The sequence below is a fragment of the Mustelus asterias genome, chromosome 7, assembly GCF_964213995.1.
Source record: "Mustelus asterias chromosome 7, sMusAst1.hap1.1, whole genome shotgun sequence".
Taxonomy (NCBI): domain Eukaryota; kingdom Metazoa; phylum Chordata; class Chondrichthyes; order Carcharhiniformes; family Triakidae; genus Mustelus; species Mustelus asterias.
The window spans coordinates 48,047,780-48,066,520 of record NC_135807.1 but is presented as its reverse complement, the minus strand read 5'-3'; the positions used below and the strand labels follow the sequence as shown (position 1 = coordinate 48,066,520).

At 45.6% G+C, this 18,741-nt stretch overlaps 1 protein-coding gene across 1 annotated transcript in view; it reads right to left on the bottom strand.

The window, feature by feature from the left end:
• The window catches only part of mmp16a (matrix metallopeptidase 16a (membrane-inserted)), a 241,736-nt gene that overhangs the window by 18,541 nt on the left and 204,454 nt on the right, over positions 1–18,741 (bottom strand). The window contains exon 7 of the mRNA XM_078217046.1: positions 16,795–16,933. Within this exon, the coding sequence (XP_078073172.1) occupies positions 16,795–16,933 (139 nt within the window). The remainder of the gene's footprint in view (positions 1–16,794; positions 16,934–18,741) is intronic.

The window sequence follows — 18,741 nt, the reverse complement described above, 5'->3', positions numbered from 1 at the left end:
AGCATTTTGGCTGAAGCTCCTACTGCGCTCTTATTCTTTTCAGTTTAGGACGGTTGTTTACAGACCACCCCATCTTCAAACCACTCACTGCTGGAGCAGCCCCTTCGCCAGTCACAGCTTCGCTGTAGCTCACAAAGTACATCGGTGGACTTCAGCGACCTCTGCTCTCAGGGGCTTTCTGAGTTGCTGAGCTCTTCACTTTTCTTGGCATCAGCATAAATTGGATGTCTGACTGTTCCCCGTTAGCAGTTCCGCAAGGAATTTCCTGTCATTCTACCTGATTTTGCTCATACTCGCTCCAGCCCATTTGTTATACTGGGAGAGCTCTGGTTTCCTATTACAGGGGAAAGAGCTGCAGTATGTTTCCATTCTCTCCCACTCCTCCAGTACAGAGCAGTTGATTAATAGCTTAAAGCGGTTTTCTGTTTCGTCTAACAGACAAGACAAAAATTTCATAATATACTAACCTGTAACTTAGTAACAGGCTGTACTTCGTAGCCCCTTTATTGATGTATGAACATTATATCAAATGGTCTGTGTGGAGCTGCAGACCGCTCCGCAGCCTAATGGCCATTAAATTGGATGACTGATGTGAGTGGCAAACAACTTTCAGTCTCATTGAGGAAGCCTTGTTATGGAACGGATGCTGCCTAAAAAGGATAAACCCTTTCAGCAGCAGATTTGAAAGTGGAGAATATAAGTAGTCAATCTATGGTAAATGCAAATGTGTGATAGAACAAAATAAGTGCTGACTTTGGGCTCTTTTCAGTGCTCTTTCCAGCAATTTGCAACAAAAGTGATTTATCGTGATGTTTCAAAATATACATATTAGATTTTTTTGTACCAGTCCCATTACTTTTATATTGATGAATACTAATTACTTGGAGGCATGTTGCCATGGGTTACTGTATTGAAGCTTTGCAGATGTGCAGTAAAGCTATTAGTGGAAAATGATACCATAGGGGTCTCAGCCTTTGTTAACTGTCCACTGGTTCTGGAGCAGAAATACTGCTATCGCACAGATTACAATCCTTTAATATCTCTAACAATAATAAGAAGAGTACTGTGTGACCCTGCTTTGAGATGTCATTCTGTATAAGTATAGAATCATAGAATCCCTACAGTTCAGAAGGCGGCCATTCGGACCATTGAGCCTGCACTGACAACAATCCCACCCAGGTCCTATCCCCAAAACTCCATGTATTTACCCTGCTAATCCCCCGACACTAAGCGGCAATTTAGCATGGCCAATCAACCTAACCCGCACATTTTTGGCGTGTGGGAGGAAACCGGAGCACCTGGAAGAAACCCACGCAGACATGGGGAGAATGTGCAAACTCCACACAGACAGTGACCCGAGGCTACTTAACCCATGGTTATTTAAAAAAACAAAGGTCTTATTAAAAAGTTATTAGTGTCAGTTTTAGTCTCAATTTAACACAGGCATTTAGGGGAAATGGAATTTAATTCAGATTTTATTTCAGGAGTAACGATAGGCGAATATTAGCAGAGAAAATGGACAAATACATATTTATATAATCCTGTTAAAATAATGAAACGTCTCAAGGTGCTAAACAGAAGCATTATGAAAGAAAATATAACACTGAGCAACACATTAGGTCAGAAGACCAATAGTTTGGTTAAATACAGATGTGGCCGTCAGGGCGGACAGCTATGATCTTATCTGAGGCCTATAAACTCAGGCAGACCCTTTCTGAATCATTCCCATGAGTATTGGAAAGAGTAACAGAGTGACCTAAATAGAGAAAGGCCCCACCCAGAAAGGAAGGTGAGAGAAGCCTCCCCCTACAGTCCGAAAGAAGAATTCCTGGAGGCCAGTGTGTTCTCATTGAGACAAAATAGGCCATTCCAGGTGATTGTGAGGCAAGCCAGCTGGCCTAATAAGGCTTCACATGAATAGTTCCCCCAAAGGACTCCCCAACGGGTAGTGCCACGGAACCTCTCGTGACAGAAATGTGCCCATTGGAGAACATGGCACAGTAGACATTTGATCCAGACAAACTCTCAGAGAGCTTCTGGAGTTTTGTCCCTTCAGGAACAGTGTCTCCCTGTCTGACCAAATGTGAGCAAGTCCATGGTGCTGCTCTGGGACACAGGGACCTCTCAGTCCTTATGTTAGAAGGAAACCTAATCCTATGCTCCCATCCAATACCCCCACTTACTGAGTCCTGATCAGTGGAGTGAGAGGAGCATCAGTGTTTTCACTCCTCCATAAGGTCCGCCGAGAGTAAAATCTTCTTTCAGGCCCTGTTACAGTAGGAACTGTCCGTAAGCTATCTGTAGCAGGAACTGATTTCTTCCTTGGGAACAATGTGGCTGGGGCAGCCAGGTGCCAGCAAGCAAAAGGAGAGGCCAAGACCAAGCAGCAGAAAGCTGCAGAAGGCCAGGAGGCTTGATATGGTCCACAGGCCCAAAAGGGTGGATATCATGTATCCGCCTCGATCAAGAGTTATTTAAGGGGTTATTTAAGGGTGGAAGAATCAATTACTAGGGGGCATAGGTTTAAGGTGCGAGGGGCAAGGTTTAAAGGAGATGTACAAGGCAGATTTTTTACACAGAGAGTGGTGGGTGCCTGGAACTCGTTGCCGGGGGAGGTAGTGGAAGCGGATACGGTAGTGACTTTTAAGGGGCGTCTTGACAAGTACATGAATAGGATGGGAATAGAGGGATATGGTCCCCGGAAGGGTAGAGGGTTTTAGTTAAGTCGGGCAGATGGTCGGTGCAGGTTTGGAGGGCCAAAGGGCCTGTTCCTGTGCTGTAATTTTCTTTGTTTTTTGTTCGGTAGCAAGGCCAAAGCCAGGCTAGTAAAATTAAACAGGGTCCAGAGAAGGCCCCTACAATTGGAAATAAATTCTCCAAATTAAATAGAGGCCAGAGAAGTCCTAATGCAGGGAAAGAAATAGTGACGGAGATGCCCCATGTAGCCAAAGAGCCTTAAATAAGTCAGTTTATTAAGCTCGGGAAAGGCTAAGGACTTACCTGAAGTAAGAAACCCTCTTTCTGTCATTATATGGGCCAATGGAAGTTCCCAAATCAATAAGCCAAGAGGGAGGGAGATGCCTCCCGTGTCAAAAATCCACCATGGAGGTATCTGGAGCTGCACCGCCACTTGAGGGCAGTGGTGCTCCTGAGGACATGAAACATGACAGGAGAGTGTCCCCTCCATTGCCAAAGGCCCCAGACAGGAGTCCAGTGATTGATTTTGCTGACCACTTCATGGCAAATTTAAATGTGAAGCAAAATAGTTCACAAATTAGCCCAGAAGGAGTGAGTGTGATGCCTCACATAGTTGATAAGCCAGTCCTCATGAGCTGACTGGCCCCCCGGAGGGCAATAGTGACCCAAAAACACTGACCCTATCATGCAACTGGCCAAGAAAAGGGACCCCACCCTGACTGGACCCCATGCCCATGCCGGTATGCCAACTAACTGCACTTAGCACCAGAAGCTGGAACTCTCCAGTCACCCGAGCCGGACCCTGAACTGGAATCCCTGAAAGAGGCCAAGGTCTCTTTAGAACCCCACACTCTCTTGACTCTCAGCTGTATTCCAGTCTCTGGGCCCAAGCACTTGAGCCCATAGGTTACCAAAGTGGACAGGCAGGAGCTAGGCTGGACAACAGCAGTTCAGTCCTATGATCCCAGGATATGGCACCCACAGAATGAGATGTCCAGCACTGCCCTATGAATCACGCAGAGCAGCTTAACCATCACTCACCCCTGAAAGCTAACTACCCTCTAAAACCCCCAGACCCTTTTTGAGGGTACTTAATCAAGAGGTTGGAATGCCTGATCCCCAACAGAGGGAAATCAGAACTCTAGCACTGAATACACTTCCTCAAGCAGCGTGGAACTGTCACTGCCCTGCTGGCTATTGTCTAATGTGCCAGTATGAATGTAAGAATGCAAGTATACTTTTGCATTTCCTATTCTTCCTTCCCTAAGACCACACAAAAAAATGAAATGAAATCGAATTCATATGATTTTTCTCCAATGGGAAGGCGTGTCCCATCCAGAAGACAGAAAGGGAAATATATATCTACTTCAACCTGGCTACTTTATAAAATTATTATTTTATTTACAAAATGGACAAAGCCCCCTGACATCCCTGACCAGCCATGACTCAAACCAGAGTCTTCAGAAAACCAGCAGAGACCTTGTTATCTGTAAAGAGGCACTAATGCCCCTGTGACTGCAAAAAATCAAATTGGAAAGAATTATACCAACACCCTGCATATTTCCAAGGCAGACGTCTGGCCTTGGAGATGGTAGGTGGGATTTTAGGGCCTTGTTTGTCCCAAAACCGTAAAATCCTGCCCGAGGTCAACGGACCTTTCCAATGTCCGCCCTTCGCCCGTGGCAGGCGGGGCGGTAAAATTCTGTATCTGCAAGGACAAAAGGGATCTTAACCCCGCTATTAAACTTCTCTAGCTTCCAAACCTGACAAAATCTTTTATCCAAAATCGAGGAGAAAAAGTGGGAGGAAGGTCCCATGATCTCCACCAAGCTGCTAGAACCTGTAATATTACCGTGTGGAACTGAATCCAGACAAGTTACCATCTGACAGGTAGCAGCGGAAGGAGCTGTCCAGGTAAACTGCCTGGCCCTGAGCTGCACCGTGTACATTGGAACTCCTGTATCAGTGCCTATCAGACTCAATCATTTCTGTGTGCCTTCCTCCACCGTGGAAATCCTTGCTTCTGGAAAGGAGGACCATGCTGCACCAGTTTCAACCCACTAATCTTTGAAGGAATACACGACTGGACTTTTGATTCTGGATTCTGACCTCACATGAAACCAAAACTCTTAATTTTATTGTGCTCTGCACGCCTTCCTTTCCCTTTATTTCTCTTTTATTGCATGAGTGCAAACCGGGCGCAGCATTGTAAAAACCCTTCGTGTTTTGTGTGTATGGAAAATAAACCAAACCTCTTATTTTACCTTATCCCGGGTTGTTGTCAGGGTTATTAATAAAGGATTCCTTCACTCCAAACTGAAGGGTTGGGGAAAATACGGCACTCCTTATAAAGGGGGAAATCAAAAACAATGTTGGCGGGTGCATTTGAGAGGAGAAATCAGGACTGGTTAAATTAAACCCTCTCCTGTCTGTAACACGCTATATCAACATACAAATCATAGTCTTTTCAGATGAAGGGGCCTGATTGGCAGGTTTAAAATATTAAAAGTGTTATCAAGGACAGATAGGGAATTTTCCTTCATGGAGAAGGTGCAGATTCTTAGAATTCAAACAAAACAAATGACAATTTGTGATACATTGGGTTGTGACAATGTACTGTGTCACAAGATAACAGATGCAAAATTACTGACGGTATTTAAAGAGAAGCTAATTGCCTGGGCAGTAAGTGCATTAAGGGATTATGGGGAATAAAGAGTAAAATGGAATTAGCTTCCGTGACTAATAAAAATGACAGGCTGGGTTTATGGGCAGAATGGTCTGTAAACCTTTTATTCCTTTTAAACTCTTGTTAAAAAATGGGTTTGTGTTAAATTCAATTGACTAGAAAATCCCACTGAAGCTCCATATGGGCATTTGTGCAAATGTTACATTAAATGCCATTTAATAATTTTACTGGCTACCTTATGTGTACAGTCTCAATATTAACATAACCCAGCCAGTGGAATCAGGGAAGTTTTGGATCAGATGTCCTATTCATACCTGGTCCGAATTTAAGCTCCATTGAAGCCAAAAAAGTGTAAAAATCAGATGGGCCTAAAATTGGCGTCTGACTCAAACACGCACCATCCGTATCAGGTGGGTTAGGTTGAAATTTGAATTTTTATTTAGGTAATTCATGGAATCAGAGTTGAATTGCTTCTCCCTGCTCCATTACCTTTGTGGTTTTCCTTCCGCACCTATCTTGTCCGACCTTCTGACTCAGGCCAGGTTAGTTCCAGGTAGCGGAGCTGTCCCTGAGGCCCAGCGTCACAGTCCTGCTCCATCAAAGTGAAGCGGGACACATCCCCATTTTTGAGCAGGAGTTGCCACAAACCAGGTAAGCTAAAGTTCCCATTGAAATTGGCAGGCCAGCGAGCAGTCCACTTGAATAAGACTAGTTAGGGAGTTGGGACAGGTCAGGTGGGGTCAAACCTGAGCGGGGGTGTTGAATCTGTTCGGGGGAGGGCCATGCTGGGTTGAGCCTGCGGAAGCGGGTGCTGGGTCAGGTCGGGTGGGGTTTGGGGAGGAGTCCCATGAGAGTGGGAGAATCCTATTGGGGGCAAAGGAGGCAGGAATACTCTGAGGTTATGGTTAGTCAGGGGGCGAGTGCTAGGGGGAGTCCTGTGGGAGGTGGGGGGGGGGATTGCAGGGGCTTTTGGTCTGGGTCTTTACAATAGTTACCCACAAGTTAGAAGAGGTTTTAATTCTTCTAAGTCTTTCTGAGTAACTATTGGTGTAACCCTGGTGGAATCATCCAAAGTTTGCGATTTAACTCACATTTTTAGATGGTTCCCAGCACAAGGCAATTGTCCAGATGAAAGTTGTGCTTCTGGGCAGTTGCCATGCAAACCTGAATGTGTGAACATCTGAGAGGGATGTCCAGCACACCTCGCAATGGCACTCGGGGGAACTTGGAGGCGATGGCCCACTTTTTTGTAGGCCTATCACAGACCTTTGCTCCCTTCAGTGAGTGAATTTATCCTACAGAGGAGCCAGATGCACACAACATTAAGCTGGATTTTAAAATTTCATTATATAACTATAACCTCATCAGGAAAACAAACAAAACTGGAAGGGGCAGAAAGAGATCTCCCATGTCTCTTCCTTTACCTCAGATTTCTTGCCTTCTTTCCTTAAAGTCTTCTGGGACTATATTCTACTGGCATTAGCAATCTTCATGTGTTAGCCCAGACGATGGAACTGATTTTCATGTCACAACCACCTTATTTGGACTGGGGCAGTAGTGGGATCAAAATAGAGTGACTTGTTGAAGAGCCAGGAATCTGAGGCTTCTACAGGTGTTGGAGTCCAGGTCGAAAGCAAGTGGGCACGCAATTTCATAGAATCCCTACAGTACAGAAGGAGGCCATTCGGCCCATCAAGCCTGCACCGACAACAAACCCATCGAGGCCCTATCCACGTAACCCCACATATTTACCCTGATAAGCCCCCCCCGAAACTAGGGGCAATTTAGCCTGGCCAATCAACCTAACCCGCACATCATTGGACTGTGGGAGGAAACCGGAGCACCCAGAGGAAATCCACACAAACACGGGGAGAATGTGCAAGCTCCACACGGACAGTGACCCAAGCTGGGAATTGGACCCAGGTCGCTGGCGCTGTGAGGCAGCAGTGCTAATCACTGTTAACCATGCAGCCAGCCGATGTGCCATTTTCCGACCACAATCCCGGACATATCCGAGCCATTTTGAAAGAGGCTCGCTCCGGGTTGAATCACCTGCCCGTTGGCAAACATTGGCTAACCAATTAAGGCTAATTATATTTAACTAATTGCCTATTTGGATGCTGTTCCCAGATCAACTGGAATTTCCAATGTGGGCAGCCCACATTGGAATGGACCATACCCGGGTTAAAATGGGTGGTGGAGGGGAGTCAGGGTGAGAGTGTGAGGGGCACGATTGATCAAGAAAGGGGGCCACCAGCTGAAACCATAACAGCCTCTGGTCCACAGTTTGCCCTTCCAGGATAATAATCAGGCAACTGTGGAAATTAAAGTTAACTTATCTGTTCTTGTGCCTCGGTGTCTGCAACCTCACAATGGCAACTCCCACCTTTGTTTGATTTGATTTAATTTATTATTGCCACGTGTATTAGTATATAATGGAAAGTAATGACTTTTGCACAGTATACAGACAAAGTATACCATACATAGTGTTATAATGTAACCAATTGAGTTCTATTTTACCATTTTGATTCTAAGTTCTGGGCGGACTTGAAACTGGGATTGTTTCAGATCTGACTTTTAGACCCATTCTCAAGCGCCATCATACACACTCTGCCTGCAAAAATATCAGCGATTCCGAATCACGCTGCAGAACCCCGTGGGCGGGGCTTAACGCGCCCAAAATCCTGCAGATCTGATCGGCGCCTCCAACTGCGCATGCGCAGAAAAAGAAATGATAGAATGCTGCTCCCCTGTCACATCGCTCCCACTGCGGATAATGCTTCCCCCTGGTCCCCGCAGACATTGCCCCACCCCCACAACTTTACTGACCCCCTTATCCCCCCACACCCCTGCCACTGAGACCGATCGCGGGCCCCTCCCCCCCTTCCCCCCCAACTAATCTCAGGCAGAGTGGCAGTAGACCCCCTTTCCCCTACACTAATCACAAGTAGAGTGGCAGCGGACTCCTCTTCCCCTCCACTAATCATAAGCAGAGTGGCAGCAGACCTCCCTTCCTCTCCACTGATCTCAGGCAGAGTGGCAGCGGACCCCTCTTCCCCTCCACTAATCACAGGCAGAGTGACAGCAGACCTCCCTTCCCCTCCAATAATCACAGGTAGAGTGGCAACGGACCCCCCTTCCTCTCCACTGATCTCAGGCAGAGTGGCAGCGGACCCCCCTTCCCCTCCACTGATCTCAGATAGAGTGGCAGTGGACCCCCCTTCCCCCCACCAATCTCAAGCAGAGTTCAAGCGGCCCCCCGTCTCCCCCACCAATCTCAAGCAGAATGGCAGCGATATCAAGCAGAGAGCTGTCGGATGCTAGGCACCTACCTCCTCACTAACTGGAGCGCCCGAATTGGACTTCTATGGAGCATGTCTGTTTCGCGTTGATTCTGGATGGGCGAACGCGGTGGTAAAGGGAGAAGTGCCGGTAAAGTTGGGTGTGCAGCCCATTAAGTCAATTTAAATGCATGCAAATGCAAAAACCTTAAAAGAGCTAAAATTAGAGGACAGTGTCATTAAATTCCCAGCACTGGAAGACATGAAGCTAGTTGTGTTTAGTGATGCTTCACATGCCAATCTACCAGATGGACATTCAAGCGGTGCCGGATTCATAATATTCTTGGTAGATAAAGAAGGAAAATGTTGGCCCTTGACCTGGGAAGCAAAGAAAATAAAAAGGGCGGTCAAAAGTACATTGGCGGCTGAAACCTTGCATTAGTGAAGGCGGTAGGTATGGGGATATATCTTTCTGACACATTAATAGTTATTTTTTATGGCAACGTTGGGAAAGTAGGTACCAATTGAGTGTTATGTGGACAATGTTCATTTGACAGAAAAGCGATGGAATTGATTTCTCCAGTATTAAACAAATGCTGAAAAACAAGGAGGTTTCAAAGCACAACAGGATTGGTGCAAATCTACAATTATCCGACTGCTTTACTAAAAGGGGTGCAAGTACTGGAATGTTGTTAAGAATACTGGAGGATGGTTACCTAAAATTTATTTGAATAAAGGAAAAAAGGAGAATCTGTTATAATGTAACCAATGGGAACATGCTGTAAAGATCAGCTGACCCATTAGATAATGCAACCAATGGCAAAATGGTGTGGTGGTCAGCTGACCCGGTTTAAATAAAAAAGCAGATGGGAATTGTGGGGAGCTTGAATGGCCCAGGGTGTGGCCCCAAGTGTTGGAATAATTTTCTTTATTAAACCTTTTTAATAAACCTTTTTCTTTGATTTACTTTTTGAAATTAGTTCTATTATTGCTTGCAATTGAAGTATCCCTCCTGCCGGATGAACACATAGAGAAGGAAATGAGAGAGTGCAGAATATAGTGTAGTCATAGCTAGGGTGTAGAGAAAGATGAACGTAATACGCGGTAGGTCCATTCAAAAGTCTGATGGCAGCAGGGAAGAAGCTGTTCTTGAGTCAGTTGCCTGTACAGCTGCCAATCAGAGTGCTGGAGGCCTTCCATTGACCCTTCAGTGTACGGAGCCTGACCTTAATCCCTGATTGGATGACAAACTGGTTCTGTGGTTTTAATTGCCTGACGCATCGCAAATTGCAATTGATGGGGGAGGTATTCAAAGGAGGCCATGTGGGATTGGGATCGAGCCTACATGGCTGATTCCCAATCTCAAATGCTCCTGCCTCCTCCAATCTTTGGGAGGATTTTGATCTGGATGGCTTAAGCTCTGTGCAGAAACAGGTCTGGGCTGGAGGTTAATAAGGGTGAAATGATATAATTACAAACAGCATCCCTCCAGCCTGCACCTCCCACAACACTCTTTTCATCTCTGTGTATGAGGGAACTTTTCAGTAGTCAATATAGGCATCATCAGCTGTAGTCAAGGAAAGCCAGACACGGGGTCCCATTTGCCCCCCCCCCCACCCCCCTGTCCCCCCCTCCCCCCCCGCCCCCCCCCGCCCCCCCCCCCCCCCCGCCATGCTCCAGGATGACATAATGGGCAGGAATTTATGGCCTCACTCGTCCCGAAATTGTAAAATCCTGCCCAATGTCAACAGACCTTTCCATTGTCCGCCCCCTCGCGCTCTCCAATTCACGTGGCGGTAAAATTCCAGCTATTTTTTTTGATACCTTCAAAATTAGGCCCAGAGTTCCACAAAGTTGGGCCAACTTCAGAGGCCGAGAAAAATAGCATGCGGGGCCTGAAGCACAAGTCAAGTCCCAATTTCTGGCAAATTCCACTTTTGCTGGTGGGGGAAGGGGTCGGAGCATGAAACACTCCGGTAGGAAACCTGAACTCAGCAAAGCCATTTGAAATTAGAGCTGAGTACAAATCAGCACAAGCTTCCAGTGTTCCAAGGGTCTTTACCCACAATGTGGGAGTCATACATTTTATGGAGGAGGCAAAAACGCTTGTGATGAAAGGAAGAGATCAGTTTATGTGTCATGATTTGAAGTTATTTAAATCCTTCAGAAATAAGAAGGAAAGGCTGCAGCTGCCAGTTACAGTGAAAAGCAAACACCCGCTACTGGAGTGCATCGACTGGCCATTTGGTGTAGCTGAGAGAAAAAAAACATTGTCTGTTCCTGAAGTTTCAATAGACGTGTCATTTCCCAAGGGCTATTATTACACCTGAGCCTATTATGAATGCTTGGCTATGTTTCAAAAGTTCCAGAAGCACTTATCTCAGTAGCGGGGGTGGGTGCAGTTTCTATTTTGATTGACAGTTTTAAGAGGGCATTAAAGGATTAATTGTCTTTAATGTAGTTAATGAATGGAAGTTTCTTTGTTTTTAATAACACTTGAGTGGACTTAAAACCTTTGAGTGGGTTTCATGAATGAGATTTTTTCGAGTATGAGTCAGAGCTCTGTGTTAAAAGTTCATTTTTTCCCCATATCCATGTGGTTCCATAGGTTTGCGGATATTCACGTGAGTGAATATGGTTCTGGGAGAGGGGTGTGAGAGTAATGGAGGTGACATGGGATGTGAAAGACGGGGAATGTACATGACATGGGGAGTGTGAACTGACATGAAGGTATGATGTTATATGGCAGTGGAATGGAGTCTATGAGGGGGCATGTGGGATGCATGGGGATGAGAGATGTGGGCTCTGGGACCTAACAACCTCTTATAACAAAGAACAAAGAACAATACAGCACAGGAACAGGCCCTTCGGCCCTCCAAGCCCGCGCCGCTCCCCGGTCCAGGATTGAATCCTGAATCCAGGATCCCCGCCCAATTTTCCAGCCTATCTACATACCAATATCCTATCCACCGAGCTGTCCCTCACAGCTATGATGCTTTGTTCATTACACCCATTAACTTACCCCCACCCCCCCATTCCAGACCATGTGATCTCCAGGGAGAGGCGAAAACCCAGAGTGAAAAACCCCAGGGCCAATATGGGGAAAAAAAAAAAAAATCTGGGAAATTCCTCTCCGACCCCCTGAGGCGATCGAAACGAGTCCAGGAGATCACAATGGCCCCGATCGGAAAATGCTTCCCAACCCTAGTCATTTCCACTTCCACGAACACCATATGAATTCCCTGCCCCCGAGACAGGTTCCCAACTATCCGCAGTCTCACTCTGTACTGGCACCAGCAAGATGATCGTAGAATGAAGCCTTGAAACGAGAAACCAGGAACAATTAGCCCGCGCCGCTCCCTGGTCCAAACTAGACCACTCTTTTGTATCCCTCCATTCCCACTCCGTTCATATAGCTGTCTAGATAAGTCTTAAACGTTCCCAGTGTGTCCGCCTCCACCACCTTGCCCGGCAACACATTCCAGGCCCCCACGACCCTCTGTGTGAAATATGTCCTTCTGATATCTGTGTTAAACCTCCCCCCCTTCACCTTGAACCTATGACCCCTCGTGAACGTCACCACCGACCCGGGGAAAAGCTTCCCACCGTTCACCCTATCTATGCCTTTCATAATTTTATACACCTCTATTAAGTCTCCCCTCATCCTCTGTCTTTCCAAGGAGAACAACCCCAGTTTCCCCAATCTCTCCTCATAACCAAGCCCCTCCATACCAGGCAACATCCTGGTAAACCTCCTCTGTACTCTCTCCAAAGCCTCCACGTCCTTCTGGTAGTGTGGCGACCAGAACTGGACGCAGTATTCCAAATGCGGCCGAACCAACGTTCTATACATCTGCAACATCAGACCCCAACTTTTATACTCTATGCCCCGTCCTATAAAGGCAAGCATGCCATATGCCTTCTTCACCACCTTCTCCACCTGTGACGTCACCTTCAAAGATCTGTGGACTTGCACACCCAGGTCCCTCTGCGTCTCTACACCCTTTATGGTTCTTCCATTTATCGTGTAGCTCCTCCCTACATTATTCCCACCAAAATGCATCACTTCGCATTTATCAGGATTGAACTCCATCTGCCATTTCCTTGCCCACATTTCCAGCCTATCTATATCCTTCTGTAGCCTCTGACAATGTTCCTCACTATCTGCAAGTCCTGCCAGTTTTGTGTCGTCCGCAAACTTACTGATCACCCCAGTTACTCCTTCTTCCAGATCATTTATATAAATCACAAACAGCAGAGGTCCCAATACAGAGCCCTGCGGTACACCACTAGTCACAGGCCTCCAGCCGGAAAAAGACCCTTCCACTACCACCCTCTGTCTTCTATGACCAAGCCAGTTCTCCACCCATCTAGCCACCTCCCCCTTTATCCCATGGGATCCAACCTTTTTCACTAGCCTACCATGAGGGACTTTGTCAAACGCTTTACTAAAGTCCATATAGACAACATCCACGGCCCTACCTTCGTCAACCATTTTGGTCACTTCTTCAAAAAACACCACCAGGTTCGTGAGGCATGACCTCCCTCTCACAAAACCATGTTGACTATCGTTAATGAGTTTATTCCTTTCTAAATGCGCATACATCCTATCTTTAAGAATCTTCTCCAACAACTTCCCCACCACGGACGTCAAGCTCACCGGCCTATAATTACCCGGGTTATCCTTCCTACCCTTCTTAAATAACGGGACCACATTAGCTATCCTCCAATCCTCTGGGACCTCACCTGTGTCCAGTGACGAGACAAAGATTTGCGTCAGAGGCCCAACGATTTCACCTCTCGTCTCCCTGAGCAGCCTTGGAAAGATTCCATCAGGCCCTGGGGATTTGTCAGTCTTTATATTCTCTAACAAACCTAACACTTCCTCCTTTGTAATGGAGATTTTCTCCAACGGTTCAACACTCCCCTCCGAGACACTCCCAGTCAACACATCCCTCTCCTTAGTGAATACCGACGCAAAGTATTCATTTAGGATCTCCCCTACCTCTTTGGGCTCCAAGCATAAGTCCCCACTTTTGTCCCTGAGAGGTCCGATTTTTTCCCTTACAACCCTTTTGTTCCTAACGTATGAATAAAATGCCTTGGGATTCTCCTTAATCCTGTCCGCCAAGAACATTTCGTGACCCCTTTTTGCTCTTCTAATTCCCCGTTTGAGTATTTTCCTACTTTCATTATACTCCTCCAGAGCTCCCTCCGTTTTTAGCTGCTTGGACCTAACATACGCCTCTCTTTTCCTTTTGACCAGTCCCTCAATTTCCCTGGTTATCCACGGTTCTCTAATCCTACCCTTCCTATCCTTCTTTTTTACAGGCACATGCTTGTCCTGTAGCCCTAACAACCGTTCCTTAAAAGACTGCCACATACCAGATGTGGATTTACCCTCAAACAGCCTCTCCCAATCAAGAGCTGCCAATTTCTGCCTGATCCCAATAAAGTTAGCCTTCCCCCAATCCAACACCTTACCCTTGGGACACCACTCATCCTTTTCCATCACTATCCTAAAGCTAACAGAATTGTGGTCACTATTTGCCACATGTTCCCCGACCAAAACTTTGAAGACCTGACCGGGCTCATTCCCCAGCACCAGGTCCAGTATAGCCCCCTCTCTAGTTGGGCTGTCCACATATTGTTCCAACGAACCCTCCTGTACACATTTTACAAATGCCTCCCCATCCAGAGTCCCTGCCCTCAGCGATTTCCAGTCTATACCAGGGAAATTGAAGTCTCCCACTACAACAACCCTATATTTCCTGCACCTATCCAGTATCTCCTGACATATCCATTCTTCCACTTCCCTTGGGCTGTTGGGGGGCCTGTAGTACACCCCCAACATAGTGACTGCGCCTTTCCTGTTTCTAAGCTCCACCCAGAGTGACTCGCTACACGACTCCTCCGAATTGTCCTCCCTCTGCACCGCTGTAATATGCTCTCCAACCAATACCGCTACTCCCCCACCTCTTTTGGCCCCTCCTCTGTCTCGCCTAAAACACTTGTACCCTGGAATATTCAGCTGCCAGTCCTGTCCCTCTTTCAACCAAGTCTCCGTCACCGCAACCACATCCAAATTCCTCGTGCCCATTAAGGCCCCAAGTTCGTCTGTTTTACCTGCTACGCTCCTTGCATTGAAGTATAAGCACTCCAGACCCCCAGGCTCAGTGAGGTCGTCCTCCCCCAGAGTGCTCTTCTTCTTTGCCAGCCTTGTCCCAGCCCTAAGCTCGTCCCCAGCCACCACACTTATAGACCTAATAGTTTGATCCCCACCCCCCTGCCATACTAGTTTAAACCCCCCCGAACTGCCTTAACAAAGCTCCCAGCCAGGATATTTGTGCCCTTCCAACTTAGTTGTGACCCCTCCCTCTTGTACAGGTTCCATCCTCTCCTGAAAACCTCCCATTGGTCTATGAAAATAAAGCCCTCCCTCCTGGACCAGTCCTTTAGCCAGGCATTCATTTGAACCAACTCCCTATTCTTATCTTCACTGGCACGAGGCATTGGGAGCAGCCCAGAGATGGCCACCCTAGTGACCCTACTTTTTAACCTATTTCCCAACTCCCTGAATTGCTCCCTTAGGACCCCCCTACTCTTCCTATCTACGTCATTTCCACCAATGTGTATAATGACATCCGTTTCTTTATCTTCCCCTTTTAAAATGCCTCCTATCCGCTCGGAGACATCCGTGACCCCAGCACCAGGTAGGCAGACTACCATCCTGGAGTCCCGTTCGCCCCCACAGAATCGCCTGTCTGTCCCTCTAACTGATGCATCCCCCACCACTATCGCTCTCCTAACCCCTCTCTTCCCTTTCCGGGCCACAGAGCCTGACTGTGTGCCAGTGACCTGGTCACTGTGTCTTACCCCTGGAGAGGCACACTCCTCCACACTATCTAAAACAATGTACCTGTTTTGGAGTGGGACAACCACAGGTGACCCTTCTTCTAACTGTCCACTCCCCTCCCCTCTCACACCTGTCACCAAGCCCTTCCTATTTTGAGACACCTCTGGAGACCTCCCTTGTACTTTACCCTTCTGCCCTTTACTCCTCCTAACTGTGACCCACGTGTCATTCTCCCGATGCCCCGGTGTAACTAGTTGCCTATACAAATAGGTTGAAGTCATAGAGAACCAGCCACCTGTTGGCACTCGGCCTCCTCTATGGCTACCTCCAAACTGCCTCCAGAGGTGGCAGACCTCACTTGATCAGATTCCAAGGAGACAAATCTGCTGAATCGGGAGATTTCCCAATTCCAGTATCTTGCTTCAATGACAAAAGTATGGCCCTTAAAATCCTTGCTCTATATGCATTGCAGAAATGTTCCTGAAACTGGTGATTCGTTTCACTAGCTTTGCTTCTACACACACATCCCTAGAAGGAATCACTTAAGGTCCTTCACAACTGGCTGCCTTCCAGGTGTCCTTTTGCCAGATGGGAACATTTCATGCTTCCAGGTTCCTCAATTCTTGGAAATGAGGCTTGGCTACGGAAATGGAAGAATGTCAGCATCTCCTTTGAATAGTGTTGAGATCTTTTACTTTCACCTCAGAGAACAGATCTTAATTTAATGGCTATATCTGAAAGACGAGTGCATTGCACAATATCATCTGATTTCATGCATTAAGCCACCGAGCCAACGAAAAAAAAACTCATCATTTTTCCTGATTGTATCTTGCAGGACTCAATAAGATGATGCAGTACATCAGTTTTACGTAAGGTTCAGTTCTGAATATAAATAAGTTTTGAAAGTAGCAATAAAGGACAACTCAAAGAATCAATAGTTTGATCAATTCCAGCTGAGGAATCAATCAACTGGCTGCAGTCTATTTGATTTATAAGTATATTTCATCATATACCTGTAGATGATCATCTTTTACGATAGCAGACCAAAGCTAATAGAAACTTTGTTCAGCACACCTGTTAACGGAATTATGTTTCGCATATGTTATGTTTAAATTCCATCATCGAATAAAATGGGACTAATCTAAAATTAAATACTAAACAGATACTAGATAGGAAAATCTTCCTGGAGTCTGCAACATTTAAAAAGGAACATTTCCTTTGCATTGTAGGCAGCAGAATCATTTTTTTTTCTGCTGACAAAAATTCACACTTACCTTTAAAAAACACAAACTTCCCATCAGGCCGTTCATAGACTGCGTCAATGTTTGAAGGCAGACCCCTCCAGAAATAAGCAATTTGCATGGGGTAACCATCCAGAACTTTATTGTTTCGAACACGCCAAAACCAATGGTCCTGCAATTAGACAGTTCGCTAGTTAAATTTTCTTTAGCATTTCTATATACTGTTTACATTTGTGTACATTTACACAAGGAAATTAAGATTGGAGAGGATGTTAAATAGGTGGTCTACCATAACACTGTAACATATAGGGACAGGAGTAGGCCATTCTGACCACCGAGCCTGCTCTGCCATTCAATGAAATCATGACTAACCTGATATTATAAGCCCCAACTCCACTGTCCTGTCTCATCCCCATAACCCTTGATTCCCTTTTTAATAGACAATTAAAAATCTGTCTCTCTCAGCCTTAAATATACTTAACACCCAGCCTCCACAGCTCTCTGTGGTAAAGAAATCCACAGATTCACTATCGCCTGAGAGAAGAAATTCCCCCTCATCGCTGTCTTAAATGGGTGACCCTTACTCTGAGATTGTGCCTTCTGGTCCCAGACTCTCCCACAAGGGGAAACAATCTCTCAGCATCTACTCTCAAGCCCCTTGTGAATCCCCTTTGTCTCAATATGATCGCCTCTCATTCCTCTAAACTCCAATAAGTACAGGCCCAACCTACTCAACCTCTTTTTGTAAGTAAATCCCTTCATACCTGCGATCAACCTAGTGAACCTCCAAAGCTTGCTGCTGGGGCAGGTTAGGTTAAAATCACCCGAAAAGTAGGAAATACTCGAAACACAGTTTTTAATTAAAGAATTGCAAGTTATTTAGCATATTAGTTGCTTTCTGGGCACAGAATATCTCATATAAAAATTGAAAGCGCTGGTCTGTCTCGCATCTGTAGAGAGACAGAAACAGAAGGTAATGATTTGGGTTGATGACCTCTTAACAGAACTGAGGATATCTCATCTTTTCTCCTCCTTTCTTCTTTCCACCACCCTTATTAAAATGCTGGATTATATTTCAGTTTTCATTTTAGATGGGGGGGCGGGGGGGGGGGAGGGTTTAGATTTGAAACATTAACAACCTTTACTCTTTCCAGAGTCTTTCTATACAATTCTATTATTTCTATCTTTATTTCACTTTGGCAAGAGTATTTTGCTTGTCATAAATCCTGACAAAAGATATGCCAATAATTTGTGCCAATTATGTAAGCATAAGTTGAAGCTCCAATGACAAATGACAGCTACTAAACTGTAATTTTGTGCCTTAATATCTTTTTGCATTGAAAAACTACAAGCAAGGTTCATGCTGAATTGAGAAGGGATTTATATTCAAATTGGTGTCTTTCAATACTTCAATTTTGACTTTGGTTGATTATGTAAAAACATGTATTATGGATTCAGTCCCACGTTATATTATATTATATAGTTTTTCTGAGTTTCATTTCCATTAACGCCCCAATTTTACACAGTCAAAACTACCACTTTCAATTTTATGAAGCATTGGCAGAAATTTGAAGATTTCTTAACTGAGATGTACAATTTGCAAGCAGAAGCTACATTTACAAAAGAACACCAACCACTTCTTAATGTTAAATTTGGTCATTAATGGCTGATATGGAGTTTTTACAACTTATTTACTCATTTGCTACAACAAGACCAAATAGCCCTGCAGTATTATTTTATTACTGCAAGTGATGATTTTATCATGCGTTTTACCGTCCTTCCCACAAGTTAGAATTCGCCACAAATCTTTCAAAAATGCTTTCACAGATTTGTTAATGAATTCCAATAAGCTCAAATTTTTTCGATTCCATAATTTAAAACTGAATTCTCCTCCCTTATTTGTATCCACTGTAAGACAGTCACCACCACATTGCCTCCTTCAATGAAGAGAGCAGGAAGGGCTGGGGAACCAACAACTCA